Source organism: Scyliorhinus torazame, chromosome 13 (genome assembly GCF_047496885.1).
Source record: "Scyliorhinus torazame isolate Kashiwa2021f chromosome 13, sScyTor2.1, whole genome shotgun sequence".
NCBI lineage: Eukaryota > Metazoa > Chordata > Chondrichthyes > Carcharhiniformes > Scyliorhinidae > Scyliorhinus > Scyliorhinus torazame.
The window spans coordinates 189,179,205-189,200,217 of record NC_092719.1 but is presented as its reverse complement, the minus strand read 5'-3'; the positions used below and the strand labels follow the sequence as shown (position 1 = coordinate 189,200,217).

The 21,013-nt window shown below is 47.1% G+C and overlaps 1 protein-coding gene across 3 annotated transcripts in view; it reads right to left on the bottom strand.

Annotated features, from left to right (window-relative positions):
• shisa10.1 (shisa family member 10, tandem duplicate 1) overlaps nt 1-21,013 on the bottom strand; it is a 123,953-nt gene that overhangs the window by 54,772 nt on the left and 48,168 nt on the right. Inside the window, exon 1 of one of the 3 annotated variants that reach the window (XM_072472604.1) lies at nt 12,499-12,981. The exons of the other annotated variants lie outside the window; for them this stretch is intronic. Within the exon in view, the coding sequence (XP_072328705.1) occupies nt 12,499-12,509 (11 nt within the window). The 5' untranslated portion in view covers nt 12,510-12,981. Of the gene's footprint in view, nt 1-12,498; nt 12,982-21,013 lie in introns of those variants that run through there. 3 annotated transcript variants of the gene reach the window in all.

The following is a 21,013-nucleotide window of genomic DNA, read 5'->3' as shown; positions in this document are numbered from 1 at the left end:
CAACAATGGAATGAGGCAAGCACGTGTTCCGTAACTTGTATGCTTTGGCGTTTCAAGTGCACTTTATTGTACAATTTCCCCGACTCTTTGACCATGGAGAGAAACTCATCTGGGCCACTGGTACAACTGCATCAAGCTGCTGAACCATGAAAGCATGACCAAAATTTGGGGGCTGTTAATCAATTCCATTTTTGTATCAGACACATAGGGGAGGTTTTACCATGATATGCAGGAACTTTAATATCCATTTTCAATAAGACCATCAGTCCTTTAACAAGTTCAAGGCCAAAGGCTGATTTAACCACTTAGCATCAAACCTTCCTATTGAGTAGACAAGCGGGTTTTTCCAGTCAGGCTGTTGCACAGGAACATGATGGACAGATATAGAAGGCACCAAGATAGAAGTAAGTAAAATTGCCACAGTCGTAGATGACCATAGACTGCTTTCCCCTTTGGAGGGAGAGAGCTGGCTGGTGGTGATTTAACCCGAGGATCACCGCACCTCAGACGAGGAACAAGGTTGTGAAGGTGGGTGCCCTCATGAATAACTTCAACCGGTACAGGAATTAAACCCGTGCTGTCGGCCTCGCTCTGCATCATGAACCAGCTGTCCAGCCAACCTGGTTTAACAAGATATAACAAGCAACACTAATGCCAATAGAGCTCTCTGTGTTCGAATGATGGACGCTCCAATAAATATTTAAACACATAAAACACTTTTATCTGTTCCCTGCTCCTCAGTTAGATTTCTTCACACTATATATAGTGTACGAGAATAGACAACCAATGACCCTGCTCTCGGGCCTCGCTCAAAGTCTGTCACTAGATACTGGATGATGCAAGTAATTCCCAGGATAACTCAAACAAGTCCACTTCTCTTCACATCGGGAAAGTGACATGCCGACTTTCATTTTGCATCTTCTTTTAGAAATGATCAGAATGTCTGCAAACCAGTCTCCATGAGAAGAACCAACTCCAAATCTTTATTCAGGTTCACACTTTTGCTTCTCTTTATCATAAAGTATAGTTCAATATGGCCATATATGATGCATATATGTGGGGCAGTCTGAAAAGGACTGCGACAAACAAGACAGGTCACACACAGCCCAGGGAAATTAGAAGGAAAATTGCTCAGCACTTGTGCACTCACTTCATCTGGTGAAACTCAAACCGTGAACTCAGAGCGCACCTTGCAGTGGGAATATCATGCTCGGTGAATTAAGTCTACAGTTTGCCCCATGTTCAGAACAGCAGGGGGAATAGAAGAAACAGGAGCATGAGTAACAGTAAGCTAATCAGCCCCTCGAGTCTGATCAGCTATTCAACAAAACCATGGCTGAATTTGTACGTCAACTCCACTGTCTCGCCCAACCCCTTGTTGATGCCCCCTATCTACTGGTCTCAGGTTTGGGGCCTTCAGTCTGCTCTGCGTTAGAGAATTCCAAACATTAACAATGGAGTGAAGTTTTTTTTCCCCCCCCCCCGATCTCAGCTCTCAATGGCCGACCTCTTATCCTGAGATTACAGGGGACAAAAATCTGTTTGTGTAAGACTTGCCTCGATTCTCATGAGGCTTACATCATCTGCTAAGATTGCTCCACGGACTGTGCAGGTAATGGCCTGCACCACGGTCAGCCCTCAGAGGAGTCTGTGTAGCATCACTAGAAGCACTGTTAATTGAAGAAACGTTTCAGTGTTCTAGAGCCTCCATAGGCCAGGGCAAAACAGCAAAACAGGGAGCATAATCGGATTCTTAAAATAAATTTGCACATGTACTCAGACTTTCAAAAGAAAACCTCAAAATACAACTGTACTAAGCAGAAGAATCATTTTCGAGGCAAATTCCATTAATAGCCTTCAAAGCAGTCCCAAGCCATGTACTTATGATCCTTCCTAACCATTTTTATATGTGTAATCAAGTTATTATTTCTGTAGATATATCAAATTTGGAAATGCCTTTTAAGCTTTGCTTTAAAACATATTCTAACTTGGGCATAGGGAAGGATAGTGGATCAACGGTACTCTGCTCTTAATCACCTTAAACTAGAACAATGGCTTTATATGTAAGACCAGTACGAAGTCTTACAACACCAGGTTAAAGGCCAACAGGTTTGTTTCGATGTCACTAGCTTTCGGAGCGCTGCTCCTTCCTCAGGATTCACCTGAGGAAGGAGCAGCGCTCCGAAAGCTAGTGACAGCGAAACAAACCTGTTGGCCTATAACCTGGTGTTGTAAGACTTCGTACTGTGCTCACCCCAGTCCAACGCCGGCATCTCCACATCATTTATATGTAAGAGACATGTCCTTTATCTGGCAAATTCCACATTTTTACTTTCACATCATTTTCTACCCATATTCCAGTTGCGCTGACTCACCGGGTGTTTCGACGTGTCATGTGTGGTGGGTTTTGCGTCGGCTCTGCTGGCGAGTTCCTAACCGCTATCTAATGACACTTCGTCACTTTTTTGGGGCCCCGGGAAGTTTCTCGCCGGTTTAGCCCACACTTCGAATTTTTTCAGCACTGGGGCGTTGAACTAAGAGATCGGGCCGCCATTTTGAAAGGGTGCCCCAATCTCCGAGCGAACTTGTGGGGCCCCACACCCCCCAGCCGTGGGCAAAGTCACCCCTCACTCATGGGCATTACCCCCCTTCCCCCAGTGAGGACACCTTGCTATAGGGTTCCTGGGCCCCCAATTAAGACCCTCATCACACCCCTTACAGGCCCCCTTTTTTCATTGGCCCAACTCATCAGCCCAACCTCCCAGAGACCCATTCTTACCTGCCCTGCACCCTCTCCCCATGCTTCATACCACCCTCCTTTCATGGGCATAGCCCCACTTGGTACATGACCCTTGGCCATGCCACCCTGGCATCCTTTCACTGCCACCCTAGCAGTGCTCCAGCCAGCTTGGCAGTGCCATCCAGGCATATTGGCAGTACAAGGGTGGCAGTGCTGAGGCGCCACCCTGGCAGTGCCAAAGTGCCTGCATTCAGGGGGAGGGCCGGGGGCCACCCTGCACCATCCCTGGCCACCCAAGCGCCTCCATTGGCCTGGGAGACTCCCTGGGTGCCATTCTGCCTGGTCCACATTTGTGTCGACCAGTACTGAACGGTGCCCGGCTACGGCTTCCCTGGGGAGTTCAATAGCTCCCAGGAGGCCTGTAGATACCGGGTAAGTAGGCATTAAATAGGATTAAGGCCTACTTATGCGAGCATGGCTTGGCCCGCCCACTGTGGGCGCGGTTCTGATCCTGACGTCTCACGGGACTTGGGTAGATCCCATGAGGCGTCATGACTGTTGAGAAATTTCACCTGGGACCTACTGGCCACATCATACTTTCTTTGGGGTGTGACGTGTCGGGCAGATCGTGCCCAATATACTGTACTGAGTGAGCAAAGTCAGCACTTCCTCGCATACTCAAGAGTATCACAGGGACAGATTTCCGTGGATTGAGGACGACTCCCTGGGCCTTTAAAATTAGTGGGCGGGACCTAGATTAGAAACTCCTCCCATCCCACCCCCAATTACCATTGTGGATAATCCAATTTTTCCTGGTCGGGGGAAAGGGACAGAATGTGACTCAAACAGGCGGGAAACCCAAATTCAGCAGGGGCATTTGAACTCAGTACTCATTTCAAACAAAACCCATTATGGCTGTTCCAAGAACCTTAACCCACAGTGTGGGACTCACAAATTGATAGACTAGATGGGTGGATAAGGTTTGTGTAACTATCATAATCTGAAGTTTTTACCTCACCTGGTTTCTAAACTTAAAAAAAGCTGTAGCTGTCAGTGAGTAGTGAAGTAAAAACTTCTGCTGGACTGCTTTATTTGATAGGCAATCTGCTGCAGATTAGGGAAAATCAGGAGCATTTGGTCATGCAGTTTCAATAGAGTTCTTTGTTGACATTTCCCCAAGGACTATGATCATTATATCATTCTAATGCTTGGCTAAGTTTTAAATGCTACAATTATCTCAGCAGTGGGTTCCGAGTTCACAGTTTGGAGTCCATTAAAGGATCAGATGTCTTTGATGTAGGTAACCATTGGAAGAGATTTGAAAGCTTTGAATTAGTTAGATAAATGAGTGTTTTATTTTCATGACCAAATGTGTAGGAGTAAGAGCTGTATTAGTTTGTTCGAAGTTTCTTTTAATCTCTGCATGGCTCTTGAGGTCTGCCCATGGGGTCTGCTGGTTGACTGGCAAATGAGTTAACATTGAGTTGACATGGCGGTTATGAAGGTCCATGAGCTGGGGAGTGCGGTGGCAGGGTGTGAGCTAGAGGGTCTAACAGCTTATAAAACAACTGGGACCAAGTCCCACAGAACTGAGTTGGCCTTCTAACAAGCCCACCTCGACACACGTCCACCGCTGCTCTGTCTGTGGGTCCAACTGTATCCTGCACCTGCCCTTCTGGAGTAAAAATGTGTTTCAAGGTACCTTTTACTAAGGCAGGTCTGTCAAGTCGGAAAATTTCCTTACTTGAACTACCACCTCAATAGCAAAATTCCATCCATATATCCAAAAAGAGCAGAGGGATTTATCGGAGGTTTTTAAAATGATAATCCATACTTTGGGTTATAGGGAAGCATTTTATGTGGTTTAAATCTCATAAAAGGCTGCATTGTAATCGGAAAAAACATCCCATCAAAATTCAAGGACAAGGATTACCATGTAAAGGCATGAGGCGCCCACAGCAATTATACTTGTTCAATGCATTATACCATTTGACCAAACAACCCACACAACTTTTCATCTCACTTTGCTTTAAATCAAACATAAAATAATATTTGTGGTTACTTTATAGAATCATAGAAGTTACAGTGCAGAAGGACGCCATTAGGTCCATCGAGTCTGCACCAGCCCTTGGAAAGGGCATCTACTTAAACCCACGTTTCCACCCTATCCCCGTAACTCACTAACCTCACCTAACCTTTTGGGCACTAATAGACAATTTATCATGGCCAATCCACCTAACCTGCACATCTTTGGACTGTGGGAGAAAAACGGAGCACCCGGAGGAAACCCACGCAGAGACGGGGAGAATGTGCAGACTCCACACAGTCACCCGAGGCCGGGACCCTGGAGTCATGAGGCAGCAGTGCTAACCACTGTGCCGCCCTTGACTTTGTTTCATTTTAGGTCCCTGCTGTCTCATGTTATTTCCCAGCTGAAAGGGTTAACAAGTTTCTAGGGCTCAGTTCCGCGGTTTCTCAGCTTTCTCTAAAGAAATACTGGGTGGAACGTTCCTGGAAAAATGGCAACGGGTCAGGTTCTGACTGTAACCGGCGTGTCTCTCTGCAGAATCACAGCCAAGTTTTCTGACAAGATCTTCTGACACACTGTCAAAGAAAATATCAGGGGGCACGGTTTCCTCTACTCTGGAGGGGCGGAGCGGAGTGGAGCTGGCAAGCCCGGGGCTACACCGAGATTGGGGTGCCATCATCAAAGGCCACCCCAATCTGCGAGAAAACTAATTTGCCTCCAATGGCGATAGAGGACCCCCACAAGCTTCAGGGCGAGCCCCTCCCCCAAACACAGAAATATTGGGGGGCACTCTCCCACATCACACATTTGTCGGTGCACCTCTCTCCACCCCCACCACACATAAGGGGAAGGCCCTCGCCCCCAAATGGAAGAGGGTTACCCCCGGGAGTGCTCATATCCATGCCCCCTGGCATTGGGGCTGTGCCAGAGGGCAATGCCAGGGGGCTATGCCCAGCTTCGTCGCTCAACGCCGGTGGTCTCCAGGCACCCCCTCACCCCTGGTGTAGTAATCGCGGCTGGTTTTTGAAATCCAGTAGTGATTCATGGCGACATGACATCACACCGTCATGATGGGGGGGGGGGGGGGGGGGCAGCATTCCACAGGGCCGGATGCTACAACATAAAGCCGCTTAATTACACTGAAATTTATGGATATCACGGATGTGAACTTGAACGCATCACTGGCCGGAGAGGTGGGGGGGGGGGGGGTCATTACAAACCAAAATCTTGCCGCCACAAATCTCGTCACGGTCCTCTCATGAAATTTAGTGGCCAGAACAGGATTTACACCTGTGGCTAACGGACCCGAAAAATCGTGGCCACTACTTTTATTTTGTCTCATTTGACAAGGCACCAACGATATAGGTAAAAAACGGGATGAGGTCCTACAAGCTGAATTTAGGGAGCTCGGAGTTAAACTAAAAAGTAGGACCTCAAAAGGTAGTAATCTCAGGATTGCTACCAGTGCCACGAGCTAGTCAGAGTAGGAATGTCAGGATAGAGAGGATGAATACGTGGCTCGAGAGATGGTGCAAGAGGGAGGGATTCAAATTCCTGGGACATTGGAACCGGTTCTGGGGGAGGTGGGACCAGTACAAACCGGACGGTCTGCATCTGGGCAGGACTGGAACCGATGTCCTAGGGGGGGATGTTTGCTAGAGCTGTTGGGGAGAGTTTAAACTAATGTGGCAGGGGGATGGGAACCGATGCAGGAAGTTGGAAGATAGTAAAACAGGGACAGAAATAAAAGGCAGTAAGGGGGAAAGTGTAAGGCAGAGAAGCCAGAGTCAAATATCAAAAAGGGCGACAGTACAAGGTACAGTGACTGAGGGGAGCTCAGTGAATAGGACCAGGAATACTAAAAGAAATAAAACGGGAAGTGAAAACATTAATGGTAAGCGACGCGGCAGGTTGTTACAGGAAGATATGGGTTCGACGACAAGGAAAATTAGGAGAAAGGTTAAGAGGAAATATAACTTAGGAGAGGTTACTGATCGACGTGTTAAGATTAAGAACAGAGGTAAAAAAGCCAACATAAGTGTACTTTACCTGAATGCTCGTAGTATTCGGAATAAGGTAAATGAGTTGATGGCGCAAATCATCGTGAATGACTATGATTTAGTGGCCATTACTGAAACATGGTTAAAGGATGGTCACGACTGGGAGTTAAATATCCGAGGGTATCAAACTTTTCGGAAGGACAGAGTGGATGGTAAGGGAGGTGGTGTAGCTCTGTTATTTAAGGATGACATCCGGGCAACAGTAAGGGATGACATCGGTGCTATGGAGGATAAGGTTGAATCCATTTGGGTGGAAAGCAGGAATAGTAAGGCGAAAAAGTCACTGATAGGAGTAATCTATAGGCCACCAAATAGTAACATTATGGTGGGGCAGGCAATAAACAAAGAAATAACAGATGCATGTAGAAATGGTACAGCAGTTATCATGGGGGATTTTAATCAACATGTTGATTGGTTTAACCAGGTCGGTCAAGGCAGCCTTGAGGAGGAGTTTATAGAATGTATCCGCGATAGTTTCCCCGAACAGTATGTAATGGAACCTACGAGGGAACAAGCGGTCCTAGATCTGGTCCTGTGTAATGAGACAGGATTGATTCAGGATCTCATAGTTAGGGATCCTCTCGGAAGGAGCGATCACAATATGGTGGAATTTAAAATACAGATGGAGGGTGAGAAGGTAAAATCAAGCACTAGTGTTTTGTGCTTAAACAAAGGAGATTACAATGGGATGAGAGAAGAACTAGCTAAGGTAGACTGGGAGCAAAGACTTTATGGTGAAGCAGTTGAGGAACAGTGGAGAACCTTCCAAGTGATTTTTCACAGTGCTCAGCAAAGGTTTATACCAACAAAAAGGAAGGACGGTAGAAAGAGGGACAATCGACCGTGGATATCTAAGGAAATAAGGGAGAGTATCAAATTGAAAGAAAAAACATACAAAGTAGCAAAGATCAGTGGGAGTCTAGAGGACTGGGAAATCTTTAGGGGGCAACAGAAAGCTACTAAAAAAGCTATAAAGAAGAGTAAGATAGATTATGAGAGTAAACTCGCTCAGAATATAAAAACAGATAGTAAAAGTTTCTACAAATATCACCAAGGAGGTAGTGATGGGGAAGCTAATGGGGCTAAAGGTAGACAAGTCTCCTGGGCCTGATGGAATGCATTCCAGAGTGCTAAAAGAGATGGCTAGGGAAATTGCAAATGCACTAGTGATAATTTACCAAAATTCACTAGACTCTGGGGTGGACCCGGCGGATTGGAAATTAGCAAACGTGACACCACTGTTTAAAAAAGGAGGTAGGCAGAAAGCGGGTAATTATAGGCCAGTGAGCTTAACTTCGGTAGTAGGGAAGATGCTGGAATCTATCATCAAGGAAGAAATAGCGAGGCATCTGGATGGAAATTGTCCCATTGGGCAGACGCAGCATGGATTCATAAAGGGCAGATCGTGCCTAACTAATTTAGTGGAATTTTTTGAGGACATTAACAGTGCAGTAGATAACGGGGAGCCAATGGATGTGGTATATCTGGATTTCCAGAAAGCCTTTGACAAGGTGCCACACAAAAGGATGTTGCATAAGATAAAGATGCATGGCATTAAGGGGAAAGTAGTAGCATGGATAGAGGATTGGTCAATTAATAGAAAGCAAAGAGTGGGGATTAATGGGTGTTTCTCTGGTTGGCAATCAGTAGCTAGTGGTGTCCCTCAGGGATCAGTGTTGGGCCCACAACTGTTCACAATTTACATAGATGATTTGGAGTTGGGGACCAAGGGCAATGTTTGCAGATGACACTAAGATAAGTGGTAAAGCAAAAAGTGCAGAGGATACTGGAAGTCTGCAGAGGGATTTGGATAGGCTAAGTGAATGGGCTAGGGTCTGGCAGATGGAATACAATGTTGACAAATGTGAGGTTATCCATTTTGGTAGGAATAACAGCAAAAGGGATTATTATTTAAATGATAAAATATTAAAACATGCTGCTGTGCAGAGAGACCTGGGTGTGCTAGTGCATGAGTCACAAAAAGTTGTTTTTTAGGTGCAACAGGTGATTAAGAAGGCAAATGGAATTTTGTCCTTCATTGCTAGAGGGATGGAGTTTAAGACTAGGGAGGTTCTGCTGCAATTGTATAAGGTGTTAGTGAGGCCACACCTGGAGTAGTGTGTTCAGTTTTGGTCTCCTTACTTGAGAAAGGACGTACTGGCACTGGCGGGTGTGCAGAGGAGATTCACTAGGTTAATCCCAGAGCTGAAAGGGTTGGATTACGAGGAGAGGTTGAGTAGACTGGGACTGTACTCGTTGGAATTTAGAAGGATGAGGGGGGATCTTATAGAAACATATAGGATTATGAAGGGAATAGATAGGATAGATGCGGGCAGGTTGTTTCCACTGACGGGTGAAAGCAGAACCTCAAAATAAGAGGAAGTAGATTTAGGACTGAGTTTAGGAGGAACTTCTTCACCCAAAGGGTTGTGAATCTATGGAATTCCTTGCCCAGTGAAGCAGTAGAGGCTCCTTCATTAAATGTTTTAAAGATAAAGATAGATAGTTTTTTGAAGAATAAAGGGATTAAGGGTTATGGTGATCGGGCCGGAAAGTGGAGCTGAGTCCACAAAAGATCAGCCATGATCTCATTGAATAGTGGAGCAGGCTCGAGTGGCCAGATGGCCTACTCCTGCTCCTAGTTCTTATGTTCTTATTTGACTGTGGTCTGATTGCAGAGATGGTGGATGGGAGCACAGCATTGAAGTGGTAGGACTCTAAAGTAAACTTTTATCTAAAAGTAGATGTTTATGTTAATTGACAAACGGAAGGACAGTGTGGAATCATAAAGCCATCAAACCCAACCCAAATACATATTATATTAACATGTGTACGTTGCCCTGTTGAAGAAGCATTCTTGTGGAAGAAGTGAATGTAAAACGCTATGGCCAACCTGTTGGAAAGCTCTGGGAAATTCCTCTCTGAACCCCCTAAAGGCATTGAGTAAAGTTCCGGGAGACTATAAAACGTAATTCCTCATCATGAAATTGGTAACGATCGCATTACTCAGAAACCTATTGTGTTCTCTTTTAGAAGGCAACCTAGTTGAAAAGGAAATTATCCTTACATCGCAATTTATTACTCCTCTCAGAAATGTCTAAACCTACATTATGTACAATGAATTACTTTTAAGGTGCACTGTTGTTACATAGATAAATGCAGCATAGTGCCACAATTGAACAGATATTCAGTTTTGGTGGCACTGGTTTGAGGAAGGAATGTTGGTCAAAAGGTGCAAAGACCTGGGGCTGGATTCTTCTGCCTCGCCCCCCCCCCCCCCCCCCCCGCAAGATCGTCATGGGCACATAAAGGTCAGTGACCTCAGGCTGGAATTTCCGGTCGCCGGGCTGGAGAATCCCATCCGGGTATAATTTTTCACCTCACCCAGTGGAGCAGGCAGACAGGACTTTGATTCTGTTGAGATCCCAGTTGGTGTTATAGCTGGACGGAAAGGTCCCAGAATAGGATTCTGGCTTAAAAGACTGTAATTTTAACTTTTTAAAAATAAAATGTGGCAGAACAGTGTCACAGGACAGCTAATTAGTTTTAACAACAAATAAAATTATTGAACATGCAAAAAATTGGATTATGAAACAATACTCCTTTACTCCCCCCTTAACTTAACAATTACACACAGATTACAAAATACATCTTACACTACAGTGGTCTCATTAACACAGAGATCCTTTTAAACACACAAATGGCTGTGTTAAGACACACACCTCTCTGAACCTAAGTGAGTGTCTGGATTTCTCCTCAGAATCTCCCAAATGATTCTTATACCGTGAGTCACCTTGTCTCACTGAAGTCCCACTTTAACACAAGTGATTTCAAATTCCGCTTTCAAAAGTCACACTTTAAACATTTTAAATTATGCTTTCCCTCCGTTGCTTCTACCAAGGTTTTGCTTTCATGTTTTACACCTCTTCCTTCTTAAAGGTTTTTGTTCAAAACTCAGATCCGACCACCGATTTCCACAGTTATCTCACATAATGTCTTCCAAACTGTAGTAATTTCTCACAAACCTTAGCACTACTGCAGATACTCTCATTATTCAATGTATTTTCAACTCTCTGTGATTTTACTGAACAGCAATCTGTTCCGGTTCCCAGTTTCCTCTGTTCCGTTAACTGCAGACTTCTTGAAAACTTCTCCTCACTTCTTTAGTATCCTTAACCAGCTGAACTTTTAATTTCTGGCACCTGTTTTCTGGACCATTATTCCATAGTATGGCTTTTCTTCCAGCAAGTCTGAGAGAGATGTTCCCTCAAAACCGCCTGCTTCTAACAGAACTGCAAGAGATGCCCTCTCTCTCACTACCTAGCTCCAACTGCAATCAAATCCGCTCAACTAAAATTTACAAGCTTCTCTACCTTACAAGGCCTCAGTTGATTAGCAGCCAGTTGGTATATTTACCCTTCACGCCTTCGCCCTCTGTAAACACCATACAGTTGGAATTGAAACCAACCCCACACATACAAACCTTTGGCCAGCATGAATCTAACTACAGATTTTATTCTTCCAGGCACAGAACCATTAAGTTAAACACATTTAAAACTATATCTTATTTACCAACACAAATATAAATCGCTTCTTAACAATTCAATACCTCATCTGAAGGATGGCACCTCTAACAATATGGGCAGAATCTTCATCCTTAGTTTTTTCTATCAGGGTCAAGACTATTTCCAGATCCCGATCCCGACAACTTTGTGATCAGCCTGCCTGGCTAATTAACAGGCCTCTTCCAGAAGACCCATCCAATTAGGTGGCAGGAGGATTGCATAGACCAATGAGAGTGCCCAAGGCTCTGGGTGCTGGCAGCCTCACCTAGAAAGGTGGCACTGCTACTGTCGGAGGGAGACCCTGCAGGCACCTCAACATGGGAGCACCCTCTGAAGCCTACAACAAAATCCTAAAAATAAATTGTGGTTACAGCTACCAGAGACCATCATTCTGGAGGGGAACACCATCTGGCCTGTGACCCTTTGACACCCGCAGCTCTGAGTGAGGGGAGAGATTATAGGAGAGAATGTTGACCTCCCAGGGAGGCATCCTCCAGCCATCAGCTAGGTTTTGGCCTCAGCAGGGGCCAGTCCACCACTGGTAAGATCCAGTAAAAACCAATTTGCCCATTAATGGACACGTAATGCTGTTAATTTCTGCAGTATGTCTGCTGATGCTAGTCTTACCCCTCCTCCAACAAGCCGGAAGCAGCTTGAGACACAGAAACAATGGCACTGCTCCCATTCAAACTTCGATCTTTGCAATCCCAAAGGGAAACATCGCCAAGGACAGTAGATTTTACTTTCCTACAGTGCCCAACTATGAAGTGTGGTAAGTAAGCTCTGGGCGATACAAAGGTATTCTGGTCCCAGCACTTAAACAAAAAAATTCACCCAAAAAATGTACAGAAAATAACAAAGCGCTGAAGCAAGGGAGTAAACTTAAATGTTAACATGTACAGATTAAATGTATACATCTTGAAAAGGGTTTCAGCTTCTATAAAAGGTGCCTTTTACTACAGGAAATCACAGAGAATGCCTCTTTGTTTTGTCCCCAGCTTAGTGTATGTTCCTCTTAAACAGCACCTCATTGTCAAACATTACATGTTGCTGAAAATTACACACAGGACAAAAGGAGCAGACGCTTGAAAAGTTTAAACTTACCTAAAGCCCATTTTGAATCAAATTCAAAAGCAGCCAAGTACAGTATCAGAAATCCTTGTGTGTCTGGGCTTTCCGTACTGTACACAAAGCTCGGTCAAATGTAACAGCATCGATGGCACAAACTCAGCAAGCTCATTTGTGGTCAAATCCAAGCTATTACGCCATTCAGATAATGAGCGTTCATGGTGTCCTGAAGCATTAACAAGACGAGAAGCAGCATAGACAGGCACTGCTGCTACGTTGGCAGCATACAAATAACAGGCTTAGCCACGCCTGCTTCTGGCTGCATCACCCATGGGTGTCAGCCAGTTAAAATCAGGCAGCCCTTCCTCACATTCATAAAGAAACAAAATGTAGTTGCCTTGGAGATAAAATTTCTGCTAACAGCTTTGTAGAAACGTTTGCTTTCTTTCTGAAAAAAAATCATGTCATTTTTAAAAGCTGTTGCTGAATGAGAGAGGACAATGTGAAACTCTCTTCCCAAGAATGGACAAATCTTTCAACACTTTCCTCCTCGCCCAGCTCACCGATTCTTCAAGCTGCAGTGATACTGGCAGACTTCTGAGTAACAAGTCCATCCGCTGAGCGGAGAAACTTGCTCATTTATCACCCTGGATCAACTATGTAATCACTCCTGTTCACGTGTCTGCTCTTTCACCAACAAAACCACAGCAGCAGCAGCAGATGTGGATATTCCTTCGTGCTGGCGAGGGGTGGAAGTCTGCCCTTTCATTCCATGAGCAGATTTTCTTCTCAGATTAAATGCTAAGGAGCCAGATGGGATCACTTTAACATCTGGCTGTTTACATTTTTGGCAAAAATACAACAACCACAAATATAACTTGTTGACCGAATCTCACACGTCACATAGTACAACTACTTGTTAACAGAAAATGAATACATCGCATTTCCTGTCTGTCAGCACAGGGGATTAATGTTCATACGTCTACAGGTATGGACAAGTATTGGGAAAGGCAAAGAGCACGGCATTCCACAGCAGCTACGTGGAGTACATCATAATTACTCATCATGGGGGATGCTCGGATGACATCAACTAAATGGCAACCAAACTGTGCCACACAGATGTACTCCACTGTAAAACACGAGGGGCCAACTCCAGTCTCCCAACATGACAGGGGACAGTTCAACCGCCTGGAGGCAGGCAGGCAGCCAGGGACGCCCGCGCGTCAGGCAGGCTTACAGGCTCTCTCTGGGTGCCAGTGTCTACCTTGTAGAGAGATTCTCCTGCACACTCCCACCTTCCCACTACACACACACTCCCACCTTCCCACTACGCACGCACGCACACGCGCACACGCACACACACACACACACACACACAGGCTGCATTTTTGTTTCTCTTTAAACTTTTAAATAAAGTTGTGCACCTCCACATTATAGAATCATAGAAGTTTACAGCATGGAAACAGGCCCTTCGGCCCAACCAGTCCATGCCGCCCAGTTTTTACCATTAAGCTAGTCCCAGTTGCCCGCACTTGGCCCATAACCCTCTATATACCCATCTTACCCATGTAACTATCTGAATGCTTTTTAAAAGACACAATTGTACCCGCCTCTACTACTACCTCTGGCAGCACATTCCAGACACTCACTACCCTCTGAGTGAAGAAATTGCCCCTCTGGGCCCTCTCACCTTAAACCTATGCCCTCTAGTTTTAGACTCCCCTACCTTTGGGGTAGGGGATGTTGATGTTGACTATCTACCTTATCTATGCCCCTCATTATTTTATAGACCTCTAAAAGATCACCCCTAAGCCTCCTGAGCTCCAGGGAAAAAAGTCCCAGTCTATCCAGCCTCTCCTTATAACTCGAACCATCAAGTCCCGGTAACATCCTAGTAAATCTTTTCTGCACTCTTTCTAGTTTAATAATATCCTTTCTATAATAGGGTGCCCAGAACTGCACACAGTATTCCAGGTGTGACCGTACCAATGTCTTGTACAACTTCAACAAGACGTCCCAACTCCTGTATTCAATGTTCTGACCAATGAGACCAAGCATGCCGAATGCCTTCTTCACCACCCTGTCCACCTGCGACTCCACCTTCAAGGAGCTATGAACCTGTACTCCTAGATCTCTTTGTTCTATAACTCTCCCCAACGCCATACCATTAACTGAGTAGGTCCTGGCCTGATTCGATCTGCCAAAATGCATCACCTCACATTTATCTAAATTAAACTCCATCTGCCATTCGTCGGCCCACTGGCCTAATTGATCCAGATCCCGTTGCAATCCTAGATAACCTTCTTCACTATCCACTGTGCCACCAATCTTGGTGTCATCTGCAAACTTACTAACCATGCCTCCTAAATTCTCATCCAAATCATTAATATAAATCACAAATAACAGTGGACCCAGCACCGATCCCTGAGGCACACCACTGGTCCCAGGCCTCCAGTTTGAAAAACAACCCTCTACAACCACCCTCTGCCTTCTGTCGTCCAGCCAATTTTGAATCCAATTGGCAACCTCACCCTGGATCCCGTGAGCTTTAACCTTCTGCAACAACCTACCATGCGGTACCTTGTCAAAGGCTTTGCTAAAGTTCATGTAGACAACGTCTACTGCACTGCCCTCATCTACCTTCTTGGTCACCCCCTCAAAAAACTCAATCAAATTTGTGAGACATGATTTTCCACGCACAAAGCCATGCTGACTGCCCCGAATCAGTCCTTGCCTCTCTAAATGGGCAGCACGGTAGCATAGCGGTTAGCGCAATTGCTTCACAGCTCCAGGGTCCCAGGTTCGATTCCCGGCTGGGTCACTGTCTGTGCGGAGTCTGCACGTTCTCCCAGTGTGTGCGTGGGTTTCCTCCGGGTGCTCCGGTTTCCTCCCACAGTCCAAAGATGTGCAGGTTAGGTGGATTGGCCATGCTAAATTGCCCTTAGTGTCCAAAATTGCCCTTAGTGTTGGTTGAATGGGGTTACTGGGTTATGGGGATAGGGTGGTGTGGGCTTGGGTAGGGTGCTCTTTCCAAGAGCCGGTGCAGACTCGATGGGCCGAATGGCCTCCTTCTGCACTGTAAATTCTATGAAATCTATGAAATCTATAAATGCTTGTAGATCCTGTCTCGCAGAATACCTTCTAGCAACTTACCTACTACAGACGTTAGGCTCACCGGTCTGTAGTTCCCAGGCTTTTCCCTGCTGCCCTTCTTAAACAAGGGCACAACATTCGCTACTCTCCAATCTTCAGGCACCTCACCTGTGGCTGCCGATGATTCAAATATCTCTGTTAGGGGACCCGCAATTTCCTCCCTAGCCTCCCTCAACATCCTGGGATACATTTCATCAGGTCCCGGGGATTTATCTACCTTGATGCGCTTTAAGACTTCCAGCACCTCCTCCTCTGTAATATGCACATTTCTCAAGACATCACTATTTATTTCCCTTAGTTTCCTAACATCCATGCCTTTCTCCACCGTGAATACCGATGAGAAATATTCATTCAGGATCTCACACAACTCTTGTGGCTCTGCACATAGATGTCCTTGTTGATCCTTAAGAGGCCCTACTCTGTCCCTAGTTACTCTTTTTCCCTTTATGTATCTGTAGAAGCTCTTTGGATTCTCCTTTGCATTATTTGCCAAAGAAATTTCATGTCCCCTTTTTGCCCTCCTGATTTCCCTCTTAACTCTATTTCGACAATCTCTATACTCTTCAAGGGATCCAGTTGTTTATGTACGTCATATGCCTCCTTCTTCTTTTTGACCAGAGTCTCAATATCTCGAGTAATCCAGGGTTCCCTACTTCTACCAGCCTTGCCCTTCACTCTAAAGGGAATGTGCTTACCCTGAACCCTGGTTAACACATTTTTAAAAGCCTCCCATTTACCAGCCGTCCCTTTGCCTGCCAACAGTCTCCCCCAATCTACCTCTGAAAGTTCCTGTCTGATACCATCAAAATTGGCCTTGCCCCAATTAAGAATTTTAACTCTTGGGCCAGACCTATCATTCTCCATAGCTATCTTAAAACTAATGGAGTTATGGTCACTTGTCCCAAAGTGATCCCTCACTAACACTTCTGTCACTTGCCCTTCCTTATTTCCCAAGACGAGGTCATGTTTTGCCCCCTCTCTAGTCGGTCCATCCACATACTGAATGAGAAATTCCTCCTGAATACACTCAACAAATTTCCCTCCATCCAAGCCCCTAATGCTATGGCTGTCCCAGTCAATGTTGGGAAAGTTAAAGTCCCCTACTATTACCACCCTATTTTTCTTGCAGCTATCTGTAATCTCCTTACATATTTGCTCCTCAATTTCCCGCTGACTATTTGGGGGCCTGTAGTACAGTCCCATCAAGGTGATCTCTCCCTTCTTATTTTTCAGTTCCACCCATATAGACTCAGTGGGCGAACCCTCGGATATATCCCCTGTAAGTACTGCCGTGATGTTCTCCCTAATCAAAAACGCCACTCCCCCTCCTCTCTTACCTCCTGTTCTATCCTTTCTATAGCATCTGTACCCCGGAACATTGAGCTGCCAGTCCTGCCCCTCCCTTAGCCATGTTTCAGTCATAACTATAATATCCCAGTCCCATGTGCCCATCCATGCCCTGAGTTCATCCGCTTTGCCCGTCAGGCCCCTTGCATTGAAATAAATGCAGTTTAATGTAGACTTTCCTTGCTCTCTGCCCTGCTTTCTCTGGTTATGCTTTACACACTCTCCCTTCCTGCCTTTTGTTTCCGTCCCCACTGACTTCCTACATCGGTTCCCATCCCCCTGCCACATTAGTTTAAACCCTCCCCAACCGCACTAGCAAACACACCCCCGAGAACATTGGTTCCGGTCCCACGCAGATGCAGACCGTCCGATTTGTACAGGTCCCACCTCCCCCAGAACCGGTCCCAACAATGATGCACCCCTTCAGTTACTTACCCGCTACCGAGGTCTGCTGTACCTCTCGAGCGGGACAGTCTCTCATTGGCCCTCCCAGCTTCATAATGAAGCCCAGAAATAGGAGCAGGAATAGACCATCCAGCTGCTCGAGTCTTCTCCGCCCTTCAGTACCAACATGGTTGATATTTGGCTTCAACTTCAATTTCCATTCTGCTGCGCATTGCGATTCCCAGAACTTTAAAATAATTGCACAGCTTTCCACAGACACTGGAGCTGACATCAAATGTATTTCCCTGATCTTGTGTGCTGCGGACTGATACATTGCTGGCTGGTACACAGAATGGCGTGGAGTGGTGTGGCATCCCGAATACCTATTATTACGATCCCAGACCAGACCCCAACAGTGGATAGGATACTGGACCAAAACTCCAATATTGTGGTTAATTTTATAAGACTGTGTGGAAAGAATTATTCGCCTCCCCCCCCCCCCCCGTTGATAGTCTGGCTCCTTCCTGGCACTATCTTTTGCCCTGGCTGCCGTATTGCTGTACTCAGCTCTTCTGCACTTCCTGTTGTTGTCTTTGTGGGTTCGGTAAGGGGAGGGGTTTCCCTGCCTCACCTCCTCCCTTTCCCCCCCCCCCCCCCCATGCCTCTCTTGTTACTCCCTTGCGGTCCCTCCTTGCATTTCTTCCCTGCCCCTCTCTGCTCCTCTCCCCTCTGCTCCTCTCCATTACGTGAGCTCTTGTTTGCTCTCCTCAGTCCCCCCCTCCCACCTTTCTTGCAAGTCCAAGTCACTGTTGGCTTCGAACAGGTCTTGGAATAGGCTGACAAATAGCCCCCACACTTTGCGGAAGCCCTCGTACGACTCTCGGATGGTGTACTTAATCTTCTCCCGGTGGAGAAATTCCAACAGGTCTGACAGCCAGTTTGCAGCTGTGGGTGCTGCCGCTGATCGCCAGCCGAGCAGGATTCTCCAGCATGCGATTAAAGAAACAAAAGTCAGGGCGTCGGCCCTCTTCCCCATATGTAGTTCTGGCTGCTCCAATAACCCGAAGATTGCCACTCTCGGGGACAGCTCCACCCTCACCCCCCCACAACCTTTAACATTGCCTCGAAGAAGGATGTCCAGAACCCGACACGTTTGGGGCAAGCACAGAACATGTGGGTGTGGTTGGCTGGGCCTTCCTGGCACAGTTCACATTTATTTTCCACCTGCAGGAGGAACCTGTTCATTTGGATTATGGTTAGGTGAGCTCTGTGCACCACTTTAAACTGCATGAGTCTGCCTTGCGTAGGAGGAGGTGGAGTTTGCTCTACTTAGTGCTTCGCTCCAGAGTACCCAACCCACGTCTGTCCTGGGTTCGTCCTCCCATTTCTGCTGAGCTCCTCAGATGTAGAGGAGCAGGTAATCCGCAGAGAGTGAGACTCTGTGCTCTCTGACTCCGCTTCGGGTGCCCTTCCAGATTTTCGGGTCTTGCAGAGCGATCGGCAGGGTTTTGATTGCCTGGGCGAACAAGGGCACAGACAGCGGGCATCCCTGCCCCGTGCCTCTGAGCAGCTGGAAGTATTCAGAGCTGGTGGTGTTGGTCCAAACGCTCGCCTTGGGGATGCTGTACAGGTGTTTCACCCATGAGGTGAACCCCCTCCCTAACCCAAACCGCTCCAGTACCTCAATGAGGTACTTCCATTCGACTCTGTCGAAGGCCTTTCCTGCGTCCAGGGAGCTAATCACCTCTGGTGTTCTCTCCCCGAATGGGGTCATTATTACATTCAACGGCCGCCTGATATTCGCAGTTAGCGGTCTACCCTTGACAAAGCCCGTCTGGTCTACTGCGACCACCTCTGGTACGCAGTTCTCTAGTCTTTAGGTCTTTTGCGAGTATCTTCAGGTACACATTGAGTAGCGAAATGGGTTTATATGATCCGCATTCCATCGGGTCTTTGTCTTTTTTGGGTATCAGCGATCTCGTGGCCTGTGTTAGTGTTGAAGGCAGGGTGCCCCTCTCTAGCAAGTCCGCGAACATTTCCCATAGGTGTGGGGCCAGAGCTGGTCCGGATTTTTGGTAGAAGTCCGCCGGGAACCGCCTTCCCCGCCTGCATGCAGTTGATACTGTCCATTATCTCTCCCAGTCCTATTGGTGCTTCCAGCGCCCCACGCCTATCATCCCCCTCGACAGGCATGTCTAGTCCATCGAGGAACTGTTTCATTCCCGCGTGTGAGTAAGTCTGGATATTTTAGCTGAGCAGGGATTGGAGACCCCAGCAAAGTGGGCAGAGGTTGGAGACCCCAGCAAAGTGGGCAGAGGTTGGAGATCGCAGCAAAGTGGGCAGAGGTTGGAGACCCCAGCAAAGTGGGCAGAGGTTGGAGACCCCAGCAAAGTGGGCAGAGGTTGGAGACCCCAGCAAAGTGGGCAGAGGTTGGAGACCCCAGCAAAGTGGGCAGAGGTTGGAGACCCCAGCAAAGTGGGCAGAGGTTGGAGACCCCCGCAAAGTGGGCAGATGTTGGAGACCCCAGCAAAGTGGGCAGAGGTTGGAGACCCCAGCAAAGTGGGCAGAAGTTGGGGACCCCAGCAAAGTGGGCAGAGGTTGGAGGCCCCAGCAAAGTGGGCAGAGGTTGGAGACCCCAGCAAAGTGGGCAGAGGTTGGAGATCGCAGCAAAGTGGGCAGATGTTGGAGACCCCAGCAAAGTGGGCAGAGGTTGGAGACCCCAGCAAAGTGGGCAAGGGGGATGAGGATTTTGGAGGCTCAAACCGCAGGAGGACTGGCAGCAGACGACAAACGGTAAAATGCTGGAGTGAGTTGTGGTTAACTTGCTCTCCCTAAACAGGAGCATAAAAGGAGCTTTTGAAGAACGTCTGTACAACAGCATTAGATATTGAAACGAATGAGCTGCTGACACCCCAGTGAAATATTCAGTGTCATTATGTTTGAACTATCTACACCACATGCACCCAATTAATTAGTATGAGATCAAAAGCCAAACCAATGACTTCCGGTTGCGGCTATGCCTAGGTAGATCGCACGTTCGGCAGCTCCCGCCGGGAACGGACTTTTGGGCTCTTCAGAGGGGCCCCAACGGCAATTGTTCGACAGCTCCCAGTGTGGGATAGTGACAGCAAGGTTCCCCCGACACTATATGGATTGGACCAGGAGTGGAGCGGTTAAAAATGTGATCCTGGTGCAGCGGAAAGTGCGAGGGAGGAGAAGCAAGATGGTGGCGGGTGGAGACCAAGCAGCGTGGGCGCAGTGGTCGCAGGAGCAGCAGGAGTTCCTTAAACGCTGCTTTGCGGAGCTGAAGACAGAAATGCTGGCGCCAATGAAGGCGGCGACTGAGAAGATTGTGGAGACCCAGAAGGCCCAAGGGGCGGCGATCCGGGAGGTGCGGCAAAAAGCCTCTGAGAACGAGGATGAGATCTTGGGCCTGGCGGTGAATGTGGAGGCGCACGAGGCGCTGCATAAGAGGTGGCAGTAAAAATTTGAGGACCTGGAGAATAGGTCGAGGAGGAAGAATCTTCGGATTCTGGGTCTCCCTGAAGGAGTGGAGGGGCCCGGTGCCGGAGCATATATGAGCACGATGCTCAATTTGCTGATGGGGGTGGGAGCTTTCCCGAGGCCCCTGGAGCTGGATGGGGCTCATCGGGTCCTGGCAACGAGA